Source organism: Sarcophilus harrisii, chromosome 6, assembly GCF_902635505.1.
Source record: "Sarcophilus harrisii chromosome 6, mSarHar1.11, whole genome shotgun sequence".
In the NCBI taxonomy this organism is placed as follows: Eukaryota; Metazoa; Chordata; class Mammalia; order Dasyuromorphia; family Dasyuridae; genus Sarcophilus; species Sarcophilus harrisii.
In genome coordinates, this window is record NC_045431.1 from 128,703,113 (window position 1) to 128,725,646 (window position 22,534).

At 35.6% G+C, this 22,534-nt stretch overlaps 1 protein-coding gene and 1 long non-coding RNA gene across 4 annotated transcripts in view; one reads left to right on the forward strand and one right to left on the reverse strand.

Moving 5' to 3' along the window:
- The window catches only part of LOC100930545 (caspase-6), a 48,476-nt gene that overhangs the window by 19,153 nt on the left and 6,789 nt on the right, over positions 1-22,534 (forward strand). Inside the window, exons 1-5 of one of the 3 annotated variants that reach the window (XM_031942982.1) lie at positions 4,362-4,437; positions 6,691-6,736; positions 9,471-9,617; positions 12,795-12,871; positions 17,106-17,281. In XM_031942982.1, the coding sequence (XP_031798842.1) occupies positions 4,395-4,437; positions 6,691-6,736; positions 9,471-9,617; positions 12,795-12,871; positions 17,106-17,281 (489 nt within the window). In that variant the 5' untranslated portion in view covers positions 4,362-4,394. Of the gene's footprint in view, positions 1-4,361; positions 4,438-6,690; positions 6,737-9,470; positions 9,618-12,794; positions 12,872-17,105; positions 17,282-22,534 lie in introns of those variants that run through there. The other 2 variants (XM_031942983.1, XM_012551997.3) reach the window with 2 other exon arrangements.
- On the reverse strand, positions 3,675-4,255 carry LOC105750861. Its single transcript, XR_001121268.3, has 2 exons — positions 4,090-4,255; positions 3,675-3,957 (listed from the first exon to the last, which is right to left on the reverse strand). It is a non-coding gene; the product is annotated as an uncharacterized LOC105750861 (long non-coding RNA).

The window sequence follows — 22,534 nt, forward strand, 5'->3', positions numbered from 1 at the left end:
AATAATATTCCTTAATATTCATATACCATAACTTATTCAGCCATCTCCAACTGATGGGTGTCCACTCAGTTTATGGTTCCTTGCTACAAAGTAGGCCTTTTTTTTCCCCCAAGGGAACTTTTGATTACCGTTCCACTTCAGATGAAAGTCTTTTATAGAAATCATCATAATACTACAGTTACTACATCCAATCAAAAGGCCAAGTTATGGCTGGCAGCCAAGATGGCAGAGGGTAGATAGGACAGGGTCGCTCTCCTCAGTTTCCCTCAGAATCAACTCTAGATCAAATCTCTGAATGGAGTGACAGAATCTACACATATTTGCAGTGTAATTTCCAGCTTAAGATATCTTGGAAGGACTTAAGCAAAGGCCTATCTTGGGCAACGGGAAACACAGCCCAGTGCAGTAATGACACTGGGAATCTAGTGGGAGGTTCTTTCCCAGAATATAAAAGTGTTGGCTATTCTGTCCTGGTTCAGAAGGTCAGTGTATCAGCCGACCAGGTATTGAGACCTTGAATGCATAATTTATGAGTTCCTGAACCCCAAAACAACTGGGGACTTGGCCAGGTACACCCAGCACCTTAGGGAAGCCTATATTATCACCAGCCCCTTCTCCAAGAAGCACCTATACCCCTGCAAAATAAGGTTGGGATAATCTCTCCTGTGTTTTAGGAGCAGAACTGAGTTTGTAAAAATAAACAAAAAAACCAAAAAGTTCTGAAGTTACTAGAAAAAGTTACTATGGAGACAAAGAAGATAAGAACCCAAACCCAAAAGAGGACAACAAAAGCAAAATGCCTTCAGGTGAAGCTTCAAAGGGGTATAAGAACTGATTTCCACTTCAAAAGGCTATCTTTGGAAGAGTTGGGAAAAGATCTTAAAAAGAAAGAAGAAAAATGGGGAAAGGAAATGAGAGCTATGTAGGAGAGTTATGAAAGTGTGAGGAGAAAGCCAACAGCTTGGAAAAGGAAGCACAGAAATTGACATAAGGAAATAGCTCCTTTAAGAATTTATTTGGCAAAGTGGAAAACTACTTAAAAAATAGAATTGGGGAAATGGGGAGAAAAATCCACTGAACAAAACAACTCCTTTAAAAGTACTATTGGCCAAATGAAAAAAAAAGATTAAAAAAGGTAACTGAAGAAAATAATTCATTAAAAATTGGAATTTGACAAATGGAAGTGAATGACTCAATGAGACATCAATAATCAGAATTTAAAAAGAAAAAATGTAAAAAACATCATTGGAAAGCTGTAATGAAAAGAGAGCCTAATCAACAAACGTCTTTCAAGAAATCACCAAGGGAAACTGATATCCTAGAACCAAATATCATAGAACCAGAGAGTAAAATAGTCATTGAAGGAATCCACCAATCACCTCCTGAAAGAGTTAACAAAATGAAAACTCTGAGGAATATTGCAACTAAATGCGGAACTTATTAGATCAAGGAGAAGCAGCCAGAAAGAAAAAAAAAATCAAATATTGAGGACCCACAATCAGGATTACTGAAGACCTAGAAGCTTCCAATTTGAAGGATCTAAGAGGCTGGAATGTGATATTCCAGAAGGCAAAGAAGTTTGGACTATAGCCAAAAATTAACTATCCAGAAAAATAAAGCATTATTTTTCAGGGGAAAGGAGGAACAGTCAATGAAATTGGGGATTTTCAGCATTTTTGATGAAAAGACCACAGCTGAATAGAAAATTTCATCTTCAGATATAAGATTCATGAGAAGCATAAAAAGGTAAAGAAAGAAGAAAAAAAAATTTTTAAGCTTTTTATTTACAAAGCATGCATGGATGATTTTTCTTAATTTTTTTCCTCCTCCTCCCCCCTTTACTTTAATAATTATAAGTTTTTATTGACAGTACATATACATAGGTAATTTTTTACATTATCCCTTGCACTCACTTCTGTTCCAACTTTGCCCTTTCCTCCCTCCACCCCCTCCCCTAGATGGCAGGCAGTCTTATACATGTTAAATATGATATAGTGTATCTTAGATACAATATATGTGTGCAGAACCGAACAGTTCTCTTGTTGCACCGGGAGAATTGGATTCAGAAGGTAAAAATAACTTGGGAAGAAAAACAAAAATGCAAACAGTTTACACTCATTTCCCAGTGCTCCTTCTCTGGGTGTAGCTGCTTCTGTCCATCATTGATCAATTGAAACTGAGTTAGGTCTCTTTGTCAAAGAAATCCACTTCCATCAGAATACATTTTCATACAATATCGTTGTTGATGTATATAATGATCTCCTGTTCTGCTCATTTCACTTAGCATCAGTTCATGCAAGTCTCTCCAAGCCTCTCTGTATTCATCCTGCTGGTCATTTCTTACAGAACAATAATATTCTATAACATTCATATACCAAAATTTACCCAACCATTCTCCAATTGATGGGCATCCATTCATTTTCCAGTTTCTAGCCACTACAAACAGGGCTGCCACAAACATTTTGGCACATACAGGTCCCTTTCCCTCCTTTAGTATCTCTTTGGGGTATAAGTCCAGTAGTAGCACTGCTGGGTTAAAGGGTATGCAAAGTTTGATAACTTTTTGGGCATAATTCCAGATTGCTCTCCAGAATGATTAGATCTGTTCACAACTCCACCAACAATGCATCAACGTCCCAGTTTTCCCGCATCCCCTCCAACAATCATCATTATTTTTTCCTGTCATTTTGGCCAATCTGACAGGTGGTGTCTCAGAGTTGTCTTAATTTGCATTTCTCTGATCAATAGTGATATGGAACACTCATATGAGTGGAAGTATTCAATTTAATCATCAGAAAATTGTTCATATCCTTTGACCATTTATCAATTGGAGAATGGCTTGATTTCTTATAAATTAGAGTCAATTCTCTATATATTTTGGAAATGAGGCCTTTATCAGAACCTTTAACTGTGAAAATGTTTTCCCAGTTTGTTGCTTCCCTTCTAATCTTGTTTGCATTAGTTTTGTTTGTACAAAGGCTTTTTAATTTGAGAATCTCTGATTCTTCTCCTGAAAAGGGCCTTTGCATACCGTATGAATTTCCTACGCGTCAAGCCAATTTTTACCTCCCTTCATCCCCAAACATATGCAATGAAAGAAAATGTATAGAAAGCTTGGTTGATTTAATCCCTTGTGGAAAGGGAAGAGGGACCTATGTAACTTAGTATCCTGGGTCCCTGGGAGCAGACTGGTGAAACCTGAAATCCCTTGGGTGGGGTGGGATGGGCTTCTCTTGAAAGGCACAGAAAAATATGATTAGGAATTATGAAAAAAAGCCAGTTACACTGAAAGCTATTGTTGAGTTTTTAAGTTCGTGATCCCCATGCCTGGATGAAGAATGTGGTCCTTACTGAGAACAGGCAGAGAGGAAGGGTAAAAGGAGAGAGGAGGAACAAGGGAGAGAAGAGAAGAGGCAATGGTTTGGAAAGAAGTGGCACAAGGGATATTGATAGGCACACGTAGGAGACAGATATTTTTGGATGTGGCCAACAGACTGTGGATGTTGGTCTCTCCTTTTTCTCAAGATGGGAAAGGAGATAGGTAGGAGAGGGTGAGAAAAATCACCGTTTTGTCAAGTCTGTATGAAAATACCAAAGCACTCATGGGTCATCACAACTACAGTTAATGCTAAGAAACAAAATAAAATAAAATAAAAACAAAAGTGCCAATAATGGTCATAATCAAAAAGAGTACTTTATTCTGTTGGAGGAACATGTACTGGGGCCTCCTCCAGGAGACTTTCTTTTGTAAGCCAAAATCTTAATACACATGTAAGCCAAAAATAACAGCAACGTTGAGACCGGTTTGATTCCTAGCCGGGCTTCATGACTGTAACATGGGTCCCGCAATGTCTGTCTCGGCTCTGGGACCACCTGGCGCCGGTGTGAAGCAGGTAAGGGGTTTTCCTGTGGGGAAGGAGAAGGAGAAGTCAGGGAGCAGCAGCCTGTTTGCGAGCTCTGGAAAACAGAGGAGTAAAAAGAAAGAGGGGACCTTGTTATGCTGATTTTAAAAATTTATAAAAAACAAGACAAAACAAAAAAACAAGCAAACTCAAATCTAGGAGCGGGTCACCTCTCCCTGGCACTAACCGAGAGGCAGCGGAGTCTCTTCTAGGCCATTTAACAAACAAGGAACCTCGGGCGCCCGAGGCGGGGAGAACGAGGGCGTTATTTGGGCAGGACTTGAGCCGGGAGCAGCTGCTGCGAAGCCCCGGCGGCGGCCCCGGCCTTGGCGTTGCGGAGGGGCGGACTCTGCCCCGGCGGAGGGCGGGCTCGGAGGAGGAGGAGGAGGAGGAGAGGGAGGCCGGGGAGCGGAGGAAGAGGCGGGGGCAGCCGCAGCAGCCGCCGCCGCCAGGAAGAGACGAGGCTAAGCGAGGACGCCCCGAACTGCCACCATGACCTCGGCGGGGCCTCGCGGCGGGGACCTCTCGGCCCCAGGTGGGAGGGGGAGGGCGCTCCCGCTAGCCCCTCCCCTTGTCTTCTATCCCCTCTGCTCTTCCAACCTTTTGTGCCTTCTTTCCTCTTTTCTCCCCTTTACCTTTTTCTTCCTCCATTGTTCCTCCTCTCCTTTTCTTTCCTCTTCTTTCTATTCCCTCTTCTCCCCTTCCCCCCCCCCCCCGCCCCCTTATGGTCCGCTTTACTTTTCTCTTATTTCTCCCACTGCTTCCTTTTTCTCTTCTCTCCCCCTTCCCCTCCCTGCTTTTCTTCCTCCCTCTCCGCTTCTCCCAGCTGGGAGCGGGAGAACTTGGGTTAATGACTTGGGTTAATGACTCCTTCACGCCCTTCTGACCCTTCGTTTTCCATGGGTTAAATGATGGGCTTGGATTGCACCGTCTCCTCGGAGTTTCTCCTTTAATCCATGAGCTCTCCTTCCCGTTCCCAGCTGAGTTTCTTCACACTTGTGCCCTTTGGGGGTCCCTGTCGGGTGCAGTGGGCTCCCTCAGTCTCCTGCCGGAATCCTCATTTTTCATTCCACCTTCCCCAGAAGCTGCCTCGCGTTTTCCTGCTACATAAAGACTCGCTTTCTCCCAGCATGTATATTTTTATGTAATTTCTCTCCCCTAAAGTTGCTTACAAACGCGGCTCATTCCCTCTTTGTATTCCTGTTGCCTGCTGGCCTTCACAGATCCTTGTTGGGGGAGTCCTTTGAGGAAGCGAACAGGGCTGGATTTGGAGTCAGGAAGACTCAGTTCTGTACTTGTTAAGATCTTGTGTGAACAAGTCAATTCACCTTTCCCAGCTTCAATTTCCTCATCTGTAAAGTGAGATAATTCTAGCCCCTCCTCTAAGGGCAGTTGTAAAGAAAAATGAGATGATCTATACAATGTGTTTTGCAACCCTTAAAGCCCAAACTGATTATTATGCTTGTGGGAGATTTACTTCTCATTCTTGAAAATAAAAATCAAGAAAAATCCCTGGGAGCTGCTGGAGCTCCCAACCCTTAAAGCCCTATATCTGTGCAAACTGATTATTATCCTTGTGTGAGATTTACTTCTCACTCTTGAAAATAAAAATAAAGAAAAATCCCCGGGAGCTGCTAGAGCTCCCTTAGGGAAGGCAGGGAGAAGTAGTTTCTCTCCACTTTTCTCTTGGGGATAGATGCTGAGACAACTGTTCCTTATATTATGGAGACATTAAAAATATCCTTCCCATCAGGTCAGTTCTTCTGGTTTCTCCCCTTTGAATCACGTTAATTACTGAGGGGTTCCAAGTCAATCTCCTTAATTCTCTCAGTAAACCCAGCAAAAGGGTGAAAACAGGGGCTTTCTTGGGGTCTTTACCTTTATAGTTTAGGATTCAAGATTTCTTCCCAGTTCTGCTCCTTTCGCCTCAATCTCCATGAATTTGTTCCAGGAGTTAAAATTGTTAGTTACTGCTCTGGGGACAAGGATTAGTTTTCTCCATTATAAAGCATTTAATAAGTGTTTGCTATATCCTAGGCAGAGCTTTACCTATGATTCAGAAGGACAGCAATTCTAAAAAAAAAAAAAAAAAAATGTAGAAAAACGAATTCTTTTTTTTTAATTGTTCATCCTTTGTTTTTTATTTTTATTTTTTAATTACAGTTTTTTATTTATAAGATATATGCATGGGTAATTTTTCAGTATTGACAATTGTAAAACCATTTGTTCTAATTTTTCCCCTCCTTCCTCCCACCCCTTCCCCCAGATGGCAGGTTGACCAATACATGTTAAATATGTTAAAGTATAAGTTAAATACAATATATGTATACATGTCCATACAGTTATTTTGCTGTACAAAAAGAATCTGACTTTGAAATAGTGGACAGTTAACCTGTGAAGGAAATAAAAAATTCAGGTGGACAAAAATAGAGGGATTGGGAATTCTATGTAGTGGTTTATAATTATCTCCCAGAGTTCTTTCGCCTTCTTCATTGTATCTCCTGAAGTGAGCAACTTGCCTTGAAATGAAATGTTTAAAAAAAAAAAATCATTCTGTACTTAAAACTCACAAAAGAGTCAAGCATCCCTTCCAAAGGCTGGTAAAATTGCAAAGCCTTGTAAACCAAACAGTACCAAAGTTGGCATATGTAACATGTACCAAACCAGAAAATTTAGATTTTTAAAGATCACTTTTGAAGAAGACACAAGCTTTTGTAGGTGTAGAAGAGAGGGCATTCAATATTTCCTGATGTGTTTTTATTTCAAAAACTTTTGTTTTTGTTTTTAGTAGGTGCTGTACTAAATGTGACAGAAATGGATGGCTTAATTAAAAGGTAGGTGGTATTTTTCTAATAAAGATTCTATGGCTGGTGCTAGTGACAGAATGAAAGGAGGATTTTAAAAGAGCCTAGAGAATAAAAGCAATAAAGCGACTTTGGAACTAAGTAGAATCAAGTTTTATTAAATAGATTAGTTATAGAGTAGGTGAGTGATAATACTGCTGACTCCTTGGAAATGAGAGCACTTTGTAAACTGGAGGTGTTCAGAGTGTTATTATTAAATCCCACATCAGATACTTTCTAACTGTATAGCCCTAGCCAAGTTGGTTAACCACCCTCTACCTCATTTTACTCTTCTGTAAAATGTGGTGCTTGGTCTCAATAGCCTTTCAGAGCCCTTCCAATTCTTTGATCCGGGGTCTATCTGGAGATAAAGATAGCCATTGATGATGTTTGTACCAGCTTATGGCAGATGAAAAATTAACCTGATTCAGACTCCTATGAGAGAAGAAAGCCTGGGCATCCCAACCTTGGCATGGGGATAGTCTCACAATAATTGATCCCGACTAGACTGTATTTAGAACATGTTTACATAGGGCACCATGGGAAGACACTGACAAACAAGAGTATATCTAGGTAACAGGTACTGGGAAGATGAGAAGACTGGAAAACTGTGTCAGGGAAGGTACTGAGGGTGGTTAGCCTGAAGAAGAAAGAACAGTGTTGTCCTAAGTGTGGTGCTAGAAGATCTTCAGAAATCATCCCTCCATTTTACAGAAGAAGAAACTGAGGTGAGGGAGGTCAAGGGTTGTCATGTAGAAGACGGACTAGACTTACTTCTCTCTGTTCTCAGAGAGCAGAACAAGAACCAATGAATAAAACATATTTATAAGATATTACTTCACAAATATTACAAACATTATTTTTTGTTATCCTCACCATAGCCCAAGGAGGTAGGTGCTGTTATTATTACTTTACAGATTATGAAACTGAGGTAAAGAAAGGTTAAATAAGTGACTTGTCTGGAGTCACATGGCTAATAATTACATGAGGCCAGCAACTGGCCAGGATTGAATCTATAAAGAATCCTGTTTCAGAATGAGAAAATGAAAAAGGTTTTAATCATTTTGTGTTCATTTGTTTTTAAGTTATATCTCAAATTCTGTGTGAGAAAACCAAGAAGGTTTTCTTGGCAAAGCTACATGAATGGTTTGCCATTTCTTTTTTCAACTCTATTTACCTTAGTATTCTCATCTATAAATTGAGTCAAATGATTTGCCAGATTTGCATAGTATGTATCTGAAGTAATACTTGAACGCACAAAGATAAATCTTTGTGACTCAAGGCCTGATACTTTATCAACTGTGCCTCCCAGCAGTCCTTAAAATAAAATACGTAAGGATACAGAGGAAAACAGTCATATTGAAACATAATTATAAAATATTAAAAAATTCATCAGCCTTATATTAAGAACTCCTACATTAGATGCAGGCCTAATACTTTGATCATGGCAGTCATGAAGAAGGATAAGAATTCAAAATTGATCTCAGTCTTTTGCGGCACAGTTCTGCTGTACTGTGGCAGAGAAAAAGGAAAGATAGGTAAGAGGTGCTGAGTTTTTAAACAGTATAGAAAAGTTCCATGTAAGAATTTTAAACCATTTTTTGTGTGTTCTGGATCCTTTTGGTAGTCTGATAAAGCCAATGGATCCTTTCACAGAGTCCTATTTTAAAACAGGAGTGCAAAGGAAGTAAATTATATATTTTTTACATGATATTCCCCTCTCCCCCCAATTACATGTAAAAACAATTAAAAAAAATTTTCGAGTTTCAAATTGTATTCTTCCCTTTCCCCCATCCCTACTTTTCTCCCCTGACAGTAAGAAATCCAATATAAACATCTCCATATTTGTTGTTTTGTGCAAGAAAACTCTAACAAGAAAGAAAGAAAGAAGGAAAGGGAGAGAAAGTATGCTTTAGTATGTATTCAAACAGCATCCGTTCTTTCTTTGGAGGCAGATAACATTTTTCATCTTGAGTCCTTTAGGATTATCTTAGATACTGTATTGCTGAGAAGAGCTAAGTCAATCACAGTTCTTGATTGTACAATATTAGTGTTACTGTGTAGAATGTTTTGTTTTCTTTATATCAGGTCAGGTAAGACTTAAAGTTTTTTGGAATTATCCATGTAATATTCCATTACAATTATATATCACAATTTGTTCAGCCATTCCCTAATTGATGCGCATCCCCTAGATTTCCAGTTCTTACCATCACAAAAAAGAGCTGCTATATAAATATTTTTGAACAGATAGCTTCTTATTTTCCTTCTTATTTTTCTCTCTTTGGGATACAGACCTAATAGTGGTATTGCTGAATCAAATGGTATGCAGTTTTGTAGTTGTTTGAGCATCGTTCCAAATTGCTCTGTGGAATGGTTGAATAAATTCACAACTATACCCACTTATTTTGGAATTATTATCAACATTTTTCTTTTTAAAGTTCAGCATCCCAGTTTAAGTCTTCCTGCTATAAAATTATAAATTGGAAAGAAGGTGCTGACCTACATTGGTGAAGTATATTTCCTTATCCTGTAGTTTCCCAGGAATAAGGAATTCACAGAGCCAGCCCCTATTCCCATATTCTCCATTTTCTGTTTACCCAATAACTAGCACAGTCCTGGGCCTATAAAGTGCTTAATTCTGTTTATTGATTGATTAATTGATATTACTTGGTTCAGGTACCTGGTGAATGACTCAAATTTCTTATCTTTGACTTTCTGTGTACAGTGAATTATTTGATCCAGCAGAAAAGTATAAAATGAATCACAAGAGGAGAGGTGTAGCTTTGATCTTCAATCATGAGCGGTTCTTCTGGCACTTGACTTTGCCAGATAGGCGTGGCACCAGAGCTGACAGAGATAATCTTAAACTAAGGTAGTTTTATTCATCTTTCCTATCATCTATCAGAAACAAGTTGGAATGTTTGAATGCATGGCTTATCAAATTTATAAGTGATAATCAGATAAGAAGTCCAGAGAGAAGATGAATTCTTTCTGATGAAAAAGATCATAGAATTATAGATTTCAAAGTGGAAGAGACTTTAAGGACATTTAGTCTACCTCTATAATATTACAGTTAAAGAAACTGAAGTTCAAATGTCCTATTTACATAGGAAAAGAGAAAAACCATTATACCTCAATGCCCCACTGACTTCTCAAGGATCAGAGGAGGGAAGGGTAGCAGATGCTGTGAATGGGAATTCATAATAGGGGAGGAATTGTGATTTGGAACATTTTGGCTTTCTCCCTTTCTGTTGAAATGAAAAGGATTTTCAAATAGTCTCCTGGGAAAATATAAGAATAATTGGACTACCTGATAGCTTTGACCAAAAAAAGAACCTTGACACAATAACATAAGAAATAATCCAAGAAAATTGTCCTGGAGGGACAAGTAGAAATAGAAAAAGAAACAAGAAAGAAAAATTCAAATGTGCTGGAATTACAATTAGAATTGCACAGGACTTATTAACAGCTACAATAAAAGATCACAGGTCCTGGAAATCATATACCAGATCTGTGACCAAAAATATATTCAACAAAATTATCCATGATACTGAATGAAAAAAAATGAACTTGTAGATTTTCAGGACTTTCTTTCAACCAAACCTAATGCAATAGAAAATTTAACATGGACAAATTGTTTATGTTTTTTACATGGAAATGCATGTCATATGTTTAAGATTGTCATCAGCAATTGGGTGGTTCAAATATTGGAGCGCAGTTAAGTATTTGACTCTAAAAAGCAAAACTGTTTAGGAAAATGTACAAATAAAGTACAAAGGAAGAATAGTTAGAAGTATTAGAGGGAGTAAGAAAGCTCATAGTTCTGAAAACCTAGTCACATTAAGAAATGGGTTAAATAGGCAACATTACATATATATCATGAAGGGTATAGCACTCTCCAAAATCTATAAAGAAATTGAGTGGGTGGGAGGTTGGATGGAGAGGGAAGCAAAGGATGGGGGAAGGAGACAAGGAAGGGATCCATGAGTGGAAGGAGGTTAAGTAATAGCAAGGCAAGTTAAGGAGCAGAATTAAAGTGAAAGAGTTAGCAAGAATAGGAAAGAAAAGATGAACACAAACACAACAAGGATCAGGAGTAGAATTTATTAGAAAAAAAAAGTACAGCTTAGAATCATTGATCTTAAACAAAGTCAAACTTAAAGATTCAGTTAAGAAAGAAATCTACAATATGTCAGCCATGCTAATATTGTTTTAGATGCATGTTTACACATGGGAAAAATTGTATATATGTGTATCTGGGTATATATAGATTTGTATATTTTTTGCTCTATGTATGTGTGTATGTAAATATATGTATATGTGTGGGTCTGTGGATAGGTGTGAATGTATATGTTGTGTGTGTGTGTGTGTGTGTGTGTGTATTTATCTGCGTGTATATAACCTGCTTGGCCTAGTGGGGGTAAATTAGGAAAAAATTAAAGTTAAAAAAGTACACAACAAAGGACAAAAGAACAACCTACAAGGAAGCAAAGAAAAGATGGACACTCATGAATATAATTTCTTCTATTATTATGTATCTTTTGTTTGTTTGTTTGTTTGTTTGTTTTTTTTGCTGAGGCAATTGAGGTTAAGTGACTTGCCTAGGGGCACACAGCCAGGAAGTGTTAAATATCTGAGGTCAAATTTGAACTCAGGTCCTCCTAACTTGAGGGCTAGTGCTCTATACACAGTGCCATCTACCTCCCCCTTATATCTTTTCTTGACCTAGAAATTTATTGTTCTGTATTTTGAATCTTCTCTAATGTTCTTCTGGGCACATAATGTTCTGTTTAGTTTGGTTTTATTTTCCTTTTCTGTTTGTCTTTTATCTATTCTATATATTTTTTAAATAAACAGAAAAAAAATAGTGCCCAGGAGATGCTTTTGTTGGCCACAGACAAAAGTGTCCTTTGAAATTCTCATTTCCTTTCCCTACTGTTTACTTCTAGAGAAATAGATTCTCCAGTTGGTTTAGATTAACCAAGACCATTAAGACTTGGCTCAGACATCATCTTCTACAGGAGACCTTTCCTATTTCCCTTAGTTGTTTGTCTTTTCTTCTGCTGTGATTTTTGCAGCCTCACTCTTTGGCACATAGCAGGGGATAAATTAATGTTTATTGAGTGATGGAAGCATGTGTAATATTCCCTATGTAAGATAAACTAATTTGGCAATTTCTCTATGTAGAATTATATATGTGTATATATATTTGGATGTACGTATGAATATATATTTGTATATTATATATAATCATATAAATATATTTGTATATGTTATAAATATAATATGTAATATTTACTATGATAGCATAGTATGTGTTATATATGCACTTTTATATATTATATGTTATATTCTATATTATAGATGTGCATATATATTTATGGCCTCAACACTTTCTATGTATGTAAGGTCATATTCAGCAGGTACCTGCTCTGTGCCAGACTCTGAGCCTAGTGCTAGAGATACAATTAATAAAAAGAAAGAAAAAACCTGCCTTTATAGATACAACACACAAAAGAAGCCAAGAAAACAGGGTGGGAAGAGGACCAGACACCGGGGGTAACACTGAACAGAGGTATTTTGATCTGTGGAATTGAAACTAGGCAGAGCAGCAAGTGCAGAGTGGAGTGGAGTGATTTTATTGAGTTGTTAGTTTATAGTGGGAAGAAAGGTCCAAAGAGATTGGCATTCCTTTAAGCTGGGAAGACTTCATGGAGAAAGTGGCAGCCTTGATTGGACTTGAGGATGATGTGTTCAAAGAAAAGGTAAGAATTGAGTGGGACCAGATTAAAGACCAGGGGAATAGGGAAGAAGTAGGAATGAAGCTTGCATGAGTTGAGGCTGGAAAAATAAGTTGGAGTCTGAATGTGGAGGACCTGGATGGTGTTTGAATTCAATTGGACTATCTTTTTTTTTTTTTTTTAATTTTTTATTTAATAGCCTTTTATTTACAGGTTATATGTATGGGTAACTTTACAGCATTAACAATTGCCAAACCTCTTGTTCCATCAATTGGACTATCTTAACATTTCCCTTACTCTGTCCCAAGGCTTTCGAATCTGGGGTTTGAAGTGAATTGCTATGATGATCTCAAAGCTGAAGATCTGCTAAAGACCATTCATCAGGGTAGGTGATTTCTCCATTACAGGAGTTTCTAATTATGAAGCAGGCCTCTCACCTCCCCCAACCCTTCTTTATTAGCACAACAAGGGGTGTGCTAATTAAATGTTTAACAATTGTATCTTGTAAAAAAAAAAAAAGTACATAAGATTTGGATTTAATACGCATCACTAATGTTTCTTCATCACTTTCTTAAGTGTAGACAATCAGTCAAGCCCTGATTTGTAGCATTTGGTCAATTTCCAAAATGTAAATAAATGCTCACACGGAAAATTTTAATTGTTAGCATACCCCTGCTGGACCCCATCTGGAAGGTATTGCTGCAAAGACAGAGGGTAAAACATGTTATGTGTAGAAATGCTATAATTTGGGAGGGTCTGAGGGAAGGGAGAAAGGCTTTCATTGGATGCCTTCATATACCCCAAAAGTTTGAGTGTCATCAGAGCCATATTGCAAATCCTTCCTCACATTTGTAAATAGTCCTCTATAGTCAGAAAAGTCCATCATATTGTGCAATCTTCTGATGATGAAACTAGTCTAACTTAGCTGGATAATAAACACTTGTCTTATACTAGCTTTGTATTTGAAACTTTCACCTTAGTAATACTTTCCTGAGCCTGAACTCTGCTGTCACAGGGAGCTTTAGATAACTTGGATTGACTTTGTTTAAATCATAATGAAGTCAGAGGGACAGGGATAGAATCATAGGTTTATAGATTTTTACAGCTGGAAGGGACCTTAGAAGCAGTTAGATAGCATGGTGGGTAGGATCAGGAAGACCTGAGTTTGAATCCTGCCTCTGATATTCTCTGTGGAACTCTGGTCAAATCATTTAACTTCTGTTGCTTTAGGTTCCTCACCTGTAAAATGGAGATAATAATGGCACCTATCTTTGAGGATGGTTTTAAGGATCAAATGTGATATTTGTATAACAGTGTCAGGCACACCATAGTAGGTACATAATAAATACTTGTTTACTTCTTCCTTTCCTTTTCTCTTCTTTACTTTTTCCTGCTGTATTTTTTTTCCTTCCAATTGTAAAATGCTTAGCATAGTACCTGGCACATAGTAAGCATATAATAAGTACCTCTTTCCTTCCTTTATTTTTTCTTTTCTTTTTTCCCTTCTTTCTTCCCCCACGTTTTCTTTTTTTTCCCCTTCCTTCCTTCCTCCCCTCCTTCCTTTCTTCCCTCCCTTTTCTCCTCCTTCTCTTCCCCTGTTGCCTTGCCCTGCCCTTCATTTTATAGATGAAGAATAAAGGCCCAGAGAATTTTAAGTTACTTCTTACCAATATCTTATAATATACTATAAGTTACCTAATGCCTTTTAAGTTACTTTTACTTAATTACCACAGCTAATAAGGTTCTGAAACACTATTTGAAACCCAGGATTTGTTGACTACTCAGTCTTGGGCTTCTAATATAGAATTATGGTACCTTTTGTTTTCTGTCTTTATATTCACGGAGAATTAATGCTGTTGCCAGAATTGAGACCCAGGCAAAATAGCACTTCTGTTGTTCCTGTCTGTCTTTCAACATGAGTTAATACCTTTAAAGTGTTTAGAGCTAAAGGTTCTTGGCTTGAGGAATTTGATAGAAAAGGGTTTAACCACATGAAACTGACTCAAAAATCCCTACAAAGGAAGATTTTTTTAGTGAGTAACTTTAATCAGTGAGGAAACTGGTTTATGAATGATCCAGATACCTTATTTTGAAACCTAAACATGTTCTCTTGTTTTATTTCTAGGATAGTTGGAAAACAGAATAGTCATAATCATTATATAAATTTTATAAATTTTACCTCTTTTTTTTTTTTTTTTCCTGAGGCAATTGGGGATTAAGTGACTTGCCTAGGGTCAAACAGCTAGGAAGTATTAAGTGTCTGAGGCCAGATTTGATCAGGTCCTCCTGACTTCAGGGCTAGTGCTCTATCCACTGTTCTACCTAGCTGCACAAAACCTTACCTCTTAATCTGTTCTTCTCCAAGCTATAAATATCCCACTTAGGAATAGTGATTAGAATTAAGATATCTTAGATCTACTCATCTGCCTGACTTTACAGTTGAGGAAACTGTGGCTCTGAGAGGTTGAATCATCCGTCTGAGGTCACACAAGTTGTAAATAACAGAAATGGGCCAAGAACCCTTGGTCCCCTTTCTCCAAATGTCTTCCTTGTCACTCCACATTTTGGTTTTTCTTAATTAGTCTTTTTCTTGAAACTTAAATTATAACATATATTTTTACCATGTTTAACATATATTGGATAACTTGCCATCTAGAGGAGGTGGGGTGGGAGAAGGAGGGAAAAAATTGGAACATAAGGTTTTGCAAGGATTAATGTTGAAAGATTATCTATGCATGTTATGAAAATAAAAAGCTTTAATAATAATTAAAAAAAAAAGAAACTTAAACCATCATTTTGATTTGCCTTATTCCTTTTAGGTGTTAGTATCTGTTCTCTCCATCCTTCTTTTTGGTATGAACTATACAAGGTGTCTTACTGATTCTTGAGGCATCAATCACAGGGTGGTTTTTGTAACAAAGATCTAACTAAAGAGGGCATTATAAATATACAGTCAGTTTTCTTTCCATTAAATAACTCCTGTTGTTCCAGGGAGAATTTGATAGAGTTCCTCAAATGGGAGAAATCATGATGGTGACTCCCCTCTCTCCCATTTCATATCTGCAGAATATGAAATGACATCATTTGTCCCTTCCTCAAGAAAAGTCAGTGAACTAAGTAAAAATCTCACCAGTTAGATTCCATTCAAATCCTGTTTGTTATCAGACAGTGATATAAATGGCTCTTGCTAATTAAAACGTGATAAAACTTAGACTGGAGTAAGATGATTGTGTTTCAGTTCCTACTTTTATAATATTAACTAGGTTATTTCTCTTCCTCTCTTCATCTCCCCTCACCTCAGTTTCTTTATCTGTAAAATAGGAGAATTAGATTAGAAATCCACTGAGGATCATTCCAGCTCTAGGTATATGATTTATATGTTAAGGATACACTTTAAAATTAAGTTTTTTCAGTTAATGCATTTATTTTCTCTGCCATCTTCCCCCATCCCAGACTAAAGGAAATAAAAAAAAGAAAATTCAAAATCATATAAAGATCTTGGTTGGTCAGTGTATTGATCAGCATTCTTAAGTCTTTCAAAATTGCTCCTTTTTATAAGGTCAGTATAATAATATAAATTGTACTACTCCTTTTGCTCAGCATTAGTTTATACAAGTCCTTCCAGAATTCTTTGAAATTGTCATTTTATTATTTTCTTTTTTATTTGTTTTATCATTTTTAAGGGACAATTATGTCACATTGTATTTATATTCCATAGTTCTTCAACCTTCCTTAATTGATGGGCTTTCATAATATTTGTCATTATAATGCATTATTACATATTTTCCTTTAATGGTGTTCTGTTCTGATATCTTACTCCTACATAAAATTAACCCTAGGACCTTGATGGCTATATCACTGAAAGGTTAAAAAAAAAAAACTAAAAAGTTTCAAATAAAGAGTAATGTTGGACTCTGTATATTAGCTGAGGACTAACTTTTAAGCTCATATTAGAGGCCAAATAGTTGGCGTAATGGATGGGATGCTAGACTTGAAGTCAGAATTTGAATTCTGATTTAGACACTTACTTGTGATCCTGGGCAATTTACTTAGTGTCTGTTTGCCTCAGGTTCCTCATCTATAAAATGAGGGTAGAATTTTCCTCTTCCCTCTTAATTGTTGTTGTGAGGACCAAATGAAATAAGATTTTTTAAAGTGTTTTGCTCTTTAAAGCTTTCTATAAATGCTAATTATCATTATTATATTAGCCTCTGGGGATGAATTCTTTTGGCTCTGGCCAAACTCAAAGAGCATCTACTAGGTCTTAGATGGATTTGTAGCATGTACCACATATAGCAGTGAACTTATAAGATTGGAAAAGCATCAATTATAGTTTATTTAAACAAGACATACATTTAGAACTGAAAGGGACCTCATAGGTCACCTACTACAAGCTAGTTAAAGTAGCCAATTTTATTTACATCAATATGCACAGCATTTGAAAGCAAATATTTAAGATTACTTTGTATTTTTGCATTTCACTAAACTGGATTATTTCTTCACTTTTTCCCCAATTTATTCCAAATTATTGATAGTTTACTACCATTTTTACTTGTAGAACTGTCAATGAATGCTTTACTTTCTCTCCTATCTGAGTTCTCGATGATCATTCCTTGCAGTGTCTACCTCTAGCCATGTGGATGCTGACTGCTTCTTGTGTGTATTCCTGACTCATGGTGAAGAAAATCACATCTATGCCTATGATGCCAAAATTGATATTCAGAAGCTCACCGCCATGTTTAAGGGAGACAGATGTCAGAGCTTAGTTGGGAAACCCAAGATATTTATCATTCAGGTATGAGTAATTTGGAAAAGTTCATGGTTTGTTTATGAAGGATTCACAGCACCTTTTCAAGGTCAGTGCTTTCTAGATTTTCTGGATTAGAAAGATCCCTGGTTGAACCTACACTGTCTGGAATCCTTGCCATAGGCCCTATTAAAGTTTATATTTTTACTCAATAAATTAGGCCTTCTTCCCTTCAAAAGACCCCCTTCTCTTTTAGTTTATTTTTTCTTGTTATCCTTTGATTTTTATATTATTTTCATATGATACATTTTTCTTATCCCAACCAGAATGTCATCCTTGTATTAAAGAATTTTTTTTTTTAAAGGAGAAATGCATTTTCCATCCCAAGTCTGTTGGAATTGCCTTAAATCATTTGCATTGTTGAGAAGAGTCAAATCCATAGTTGATCGTTACATAATCTTGTTGTTACTGTATACGGTGTTGTTTTGGTTCTGCTCATTTCACTCAGCATCAGTGCATGTAAGTCTTTCCAGGCTTTTCTGAAATCAGGCTGCCCATCATTTTATGTAATTAGTAATATTCCATTACTTTCATATACCAATGCAGCCATTCTCTAATTGATGGACATACACTCATTTTCCGGTTCCTTGCCTGCTACAAACATTTTTGCACAAAACACATACATTTCAATAAAAATAGAAAAACAAAATAATTGTATATAAAATTGAATCTCCTCTTTTAAAATATATGATAAATTTGAAAAATTCATATCAAAGCTGCCTTACTCACCTTTGTCTTCTGAACCATCTGTTCTTTTAGATGTTACTCATTGCTCATAAGTACATACTTAGATTCAGTTGCTTCTTGCTGTTCCTTCTATTGATATTGAAGTTATCATATAAACCTTCCCATAGTTCTCTATATTCTTTTTAGCCCTCTTCTCATATGGCACATAGCATTCCCTAAAATTCAGGAATCACAATTTGTTTAGCTATTTCCCAGTTGTTGAGAGATCCTCACCTTCCCCGTTTTAACACAGAAAAAAATTGTTTTACAGAAAAGGCAATTTTTGATATCTGTAGTCTGCCATCTCTGTCTAGTCATTAAAAATGTATGTTTTTTGAGGATAAGCACTGGACTTTTTTATTATTCATAAAAAAATTAGTAGCTATTCAAACTACTCTTAGAAAGTATCAAGGATTCATTACAATTTATATAATCACAGTGTGATGTTAATAAAAATAGTACAAAGTCTTCTGGACTCAAGTGAAATGTACCAGTTGGCAGATGGTAAGTGCCTAAATAAATTTATGTGGATTATCTCTGTTAAGGAATGTGACATGTTCTCTAGAACTAGTATTGACCTTTGCATTTATTCTGAGCAGCCTCTAATATTGTCATTTTTTTGAATGATTTTAGTTATTGTACAGATTATTCTCTTGAATTCTTGCCACTTCTTTGCAAGAGTACTTTGAATGATTATTAATTCATTGTAAATTCTGTTGATATCTTAGTTTTTAGCAAAACAAGCTCTTAGACTTAAATTGTGGGTAACTCAAAACTGCTCTCAAGCTAATTCCCAGGCTTAGTCCAAGGTTGAAGGCCAAGCAACCAAAAAGAATTATCCGCTGATTAGAACTTAACTGTTTTGGAAATGGATGCATTAGCATATCATAAATTTATCTTGGCTCTCTGAGGCTACAAATCATCACAGATCCACTAGAGAAAAGGCTAATTAAAGAACAGATTTGCAAGTGCTTTTGGCTTTACCTCTGTATCTTTTTTTTTAATTATTAAAAAAAATTTTTGCTCATATATTTTATTTCATTAAATATTTCCCAATTATATTAAAAAGATTTTAACTTCCATTTAAAAAATTTTTGAGTTTCAAATTCTTTCACCCTACCATACTTCTATCCCACTTCTTCAGAAGGCAAGCAATATGATATTAATTATATATGTGAAATAAAGCAAAACATTCACATGTTAGCCATGTTGCAAAAAACAAAACAAAAGAAAACACATAGAGGACAAGGAAAATATTTCTCTTTCTATAGATGGATAATATTTTTTCATCTCCAGTCCTTTGAAATTGTCTTGAATAGCCAAGTCTTTCACAGGAGACAATCATTACATCATAGCAGTTACCATGTTTTCTTGTCTCAGTTCATTTCATTTTGCATCAGTTCATGTAGATTTTTCTGAAATCAATCCCCTTATTTTTTCTTGCAGAGAGTAGTATATTGTCATATACAACAGTTTGTTCAGCCATTCTTCAATTGATTTGCTCCTGTATTTTAAACCATTTCTTGTGGACTGGTCTTGAAGAAGAAGCAAATAAGTCAAGCACATTTTTGTATGGTGGGAATCATTTTGCTAGAGGATTTTTATCACAGTATCCATAGCAGGAATCATTCCTGCACTTGTCTCAGTTTAAACACTTTGGAGAGGTTCAGTAAGGATTTGACTAGTCATAATTGGAACAGGCTATCACAGGAAATTATGTTTAAAAACTTGATGATTTGTTCAAGGTTATAAAAGTAATTGGCAGAGCTAAGATTTGAGCTCTGACTCTATATTCACCAGTCTTTCTCCACTGTATCAAAATTACTGCTCCCCTCTTTTCATTTGGCTGCAAAATAATAATGAATTTTCAATTATTTTGCTGGCAGTTTTTTCTTGGTTACAGAGTGATTTTAGTTATTTGAATTCATGTTCCTCCGTAGCCAAATGCCTCATTCTTTTATGTTTACCAAATGCATTGTTTAGTATTAAAATTCTTAGAGTAAACTGTTAGAATTACAAGAATGGGGATTTTCTCTTTTAAAAAAAATTACTGATATTTTGTTTTTGTAATCTTTATTTTTTTAACAAATGAATAAAGCATTTCTTATACATTTGCTCTGTGGAAAACACTGCTAAATTCTGGGGATATGAATTGAAAAGTAAGACAAAATAAACCAAATACTGTAGCATTTAAATCTTTTAAAAGAAAAGTTAAATAAATTACAGGTGGGAAATAGTAGTAGTATAATAAAATAGTGGAGAATTTTAATCTTTCACTTTCAGAACTAGATAAATCTAATAAAAAATAAGTAATCAAAGAACTAAGAATTTTGGATAAGGTAGATATGATAGATATCTGGAAAGTAATGAATAGGAATAAAAAGCAATACAGTTTTTCTCAACAGTTTATGCTATTTTTACAAAGATGATCATATATCAGAGTATAAAAATTTCACAATTAAAAGCAGAAATATTAGAAGCATCCTTTTTGGATCACATTGCAATAAAAATTATATTTAATAAGGGACCACAGAAACATAGATTAAAAACTATTTGGAGACTAAACAACTTAATCTTAAAGAATAATTAGGTTCAAAAACAAATCATAAAAACAATAATTTCATTAAAGAGAATGATGAGACAAAAATATAAACACTTATGTGATACAGTAAAAACAGTAATCAGGAAAATTGATAACAGTTTAAGTGATATAGAAGACAATTGGCAAAATGTAAACTGCCTAGATTATCAGAAGAGAAAATAGAATATTTAAATAGATCTATTTTAGAAAAAGAAATTGAAGGAATATAACCAAGACCAGATGCATTTACAACTGAATTCTATCAAACATTTAAAGACTAATTCCAGTATTAAATAAAATATTTGGAGTGATAGGCAAAGAAGAAATCTTACCAAACATCTTTTATGAAACAGATGGGATGCTTATAGCAAAATCAGGAGGAATAAAAGAAAGAAAATTTTAGACTAATTTCATAAATGAATATGGATGCATAGATCCTAAATAAAATATTAGCTAATATATATGACCAATGCCAGGAATGCAGGGATGATTTAACAAAAGGAAAAAATTTTAATATAACTGATTATGTCAATAATAAAAAATAAAGGCATATCAATCGATGTAGAAAAGACTTTTGGGTAAAGTGCAACAGTCATTCCTAATTTTTTAAAAAATTTGAAAGTATAGGTATAAAAGTATTTTTCCTTAAATTGATAAAAAGGCATTTTATCCAAAACTATCAGCAAGCATTATTTGGTCCCCTTCTTCCCCTGGACGTTTATTTTTTTAAAAAATAGCATTGTATTTTTTTTTCCAATCACATTTAATGACAATTTTCAACATTGATTTTTTGAAAGATTTTGAATTCCAAATTTTTCTTCCTCTCCCTCCCCCAAATAGCAAGCCATCTGATAAAAGTTATATATGTGCAATAATGTAAAATTATTTCCCCATTTAATCATGTTGTGAAAGAAAACACTGAATAAAAGGAAACCACACCCCCCAAAAGGTGAAAATAGTATGCTTCAATCTGCATTCAGAGATAATCAGTTCTTTCTCTGGATGTGAGTAGTGTTTACCATCATGAATTTTGGAATTGCCTTAGATCATTTCTTTCTTTTTTTTTTTTTTAATATCTTTTTATTTTCAAAATACATGCAAAATTTCACTCTTTCTGTTGTTTGCTTGCATTTTTGTTTTTCTTCTCAGGTTTTTTTCTTTCTTTTTAGATCTGATTTTTCTTGTATAGCAAGATAACTGTATAAATATGTATACATATATTGGTTTTAACATATACTTTTAACATTTAACTACCTGCCATTTAGGGGAGGAGTTGGGGAGAAGGAGGGGAAAATTTGGAACAGAAGATTTTGAAATGTTGAAAAATTACTCATGCATATGTTTTGTAAATAAAAAGCTTTAATTTAAAAAAAGAAAAAAAATACATGCAAAGATAAGTTTTCAGCATTTACCCTTGCAAAACCTTGTTTCCAAACTTTTCTCTTTCCCCGTTCCCCTCCCCTACACAGCAGGCAATACAATATATGTTAAACATATACAATTCTTCTATATATATTTTCACATTTATCATGCTGTTCAAGGAAAATCTGATCAAAAAAGAAAAAAAGAAGGGAAAAAAACAAAATCAAAAAGCAAGCAAACAACAGCAAAAAAAGTGAAAAACCTATGCTGTGATCCACATTCAAACCCCATGGTCCTCTTTCTGAATGCAGATGGCTCTCTCCATCATAAGACTTTTGGAATTGGCCTGATTCACCTTATTGCTGAAAAGAGCCAAACATCCACTCTTAGATCATTTTATTGCTAAGGTGAGTTAAGTCAATCATAGTTAATCATTGCGCAGTATTCCTGTTCCTGTGTACAATATTCTCCTGGTTCTATCACTTCTCTTAGCATCAGTTCATGTAAATCTTTCCAGGTTTTTCTGAAATCAGCTTATCATTTTTTATAGCATGATGGTATTCCATTCCATT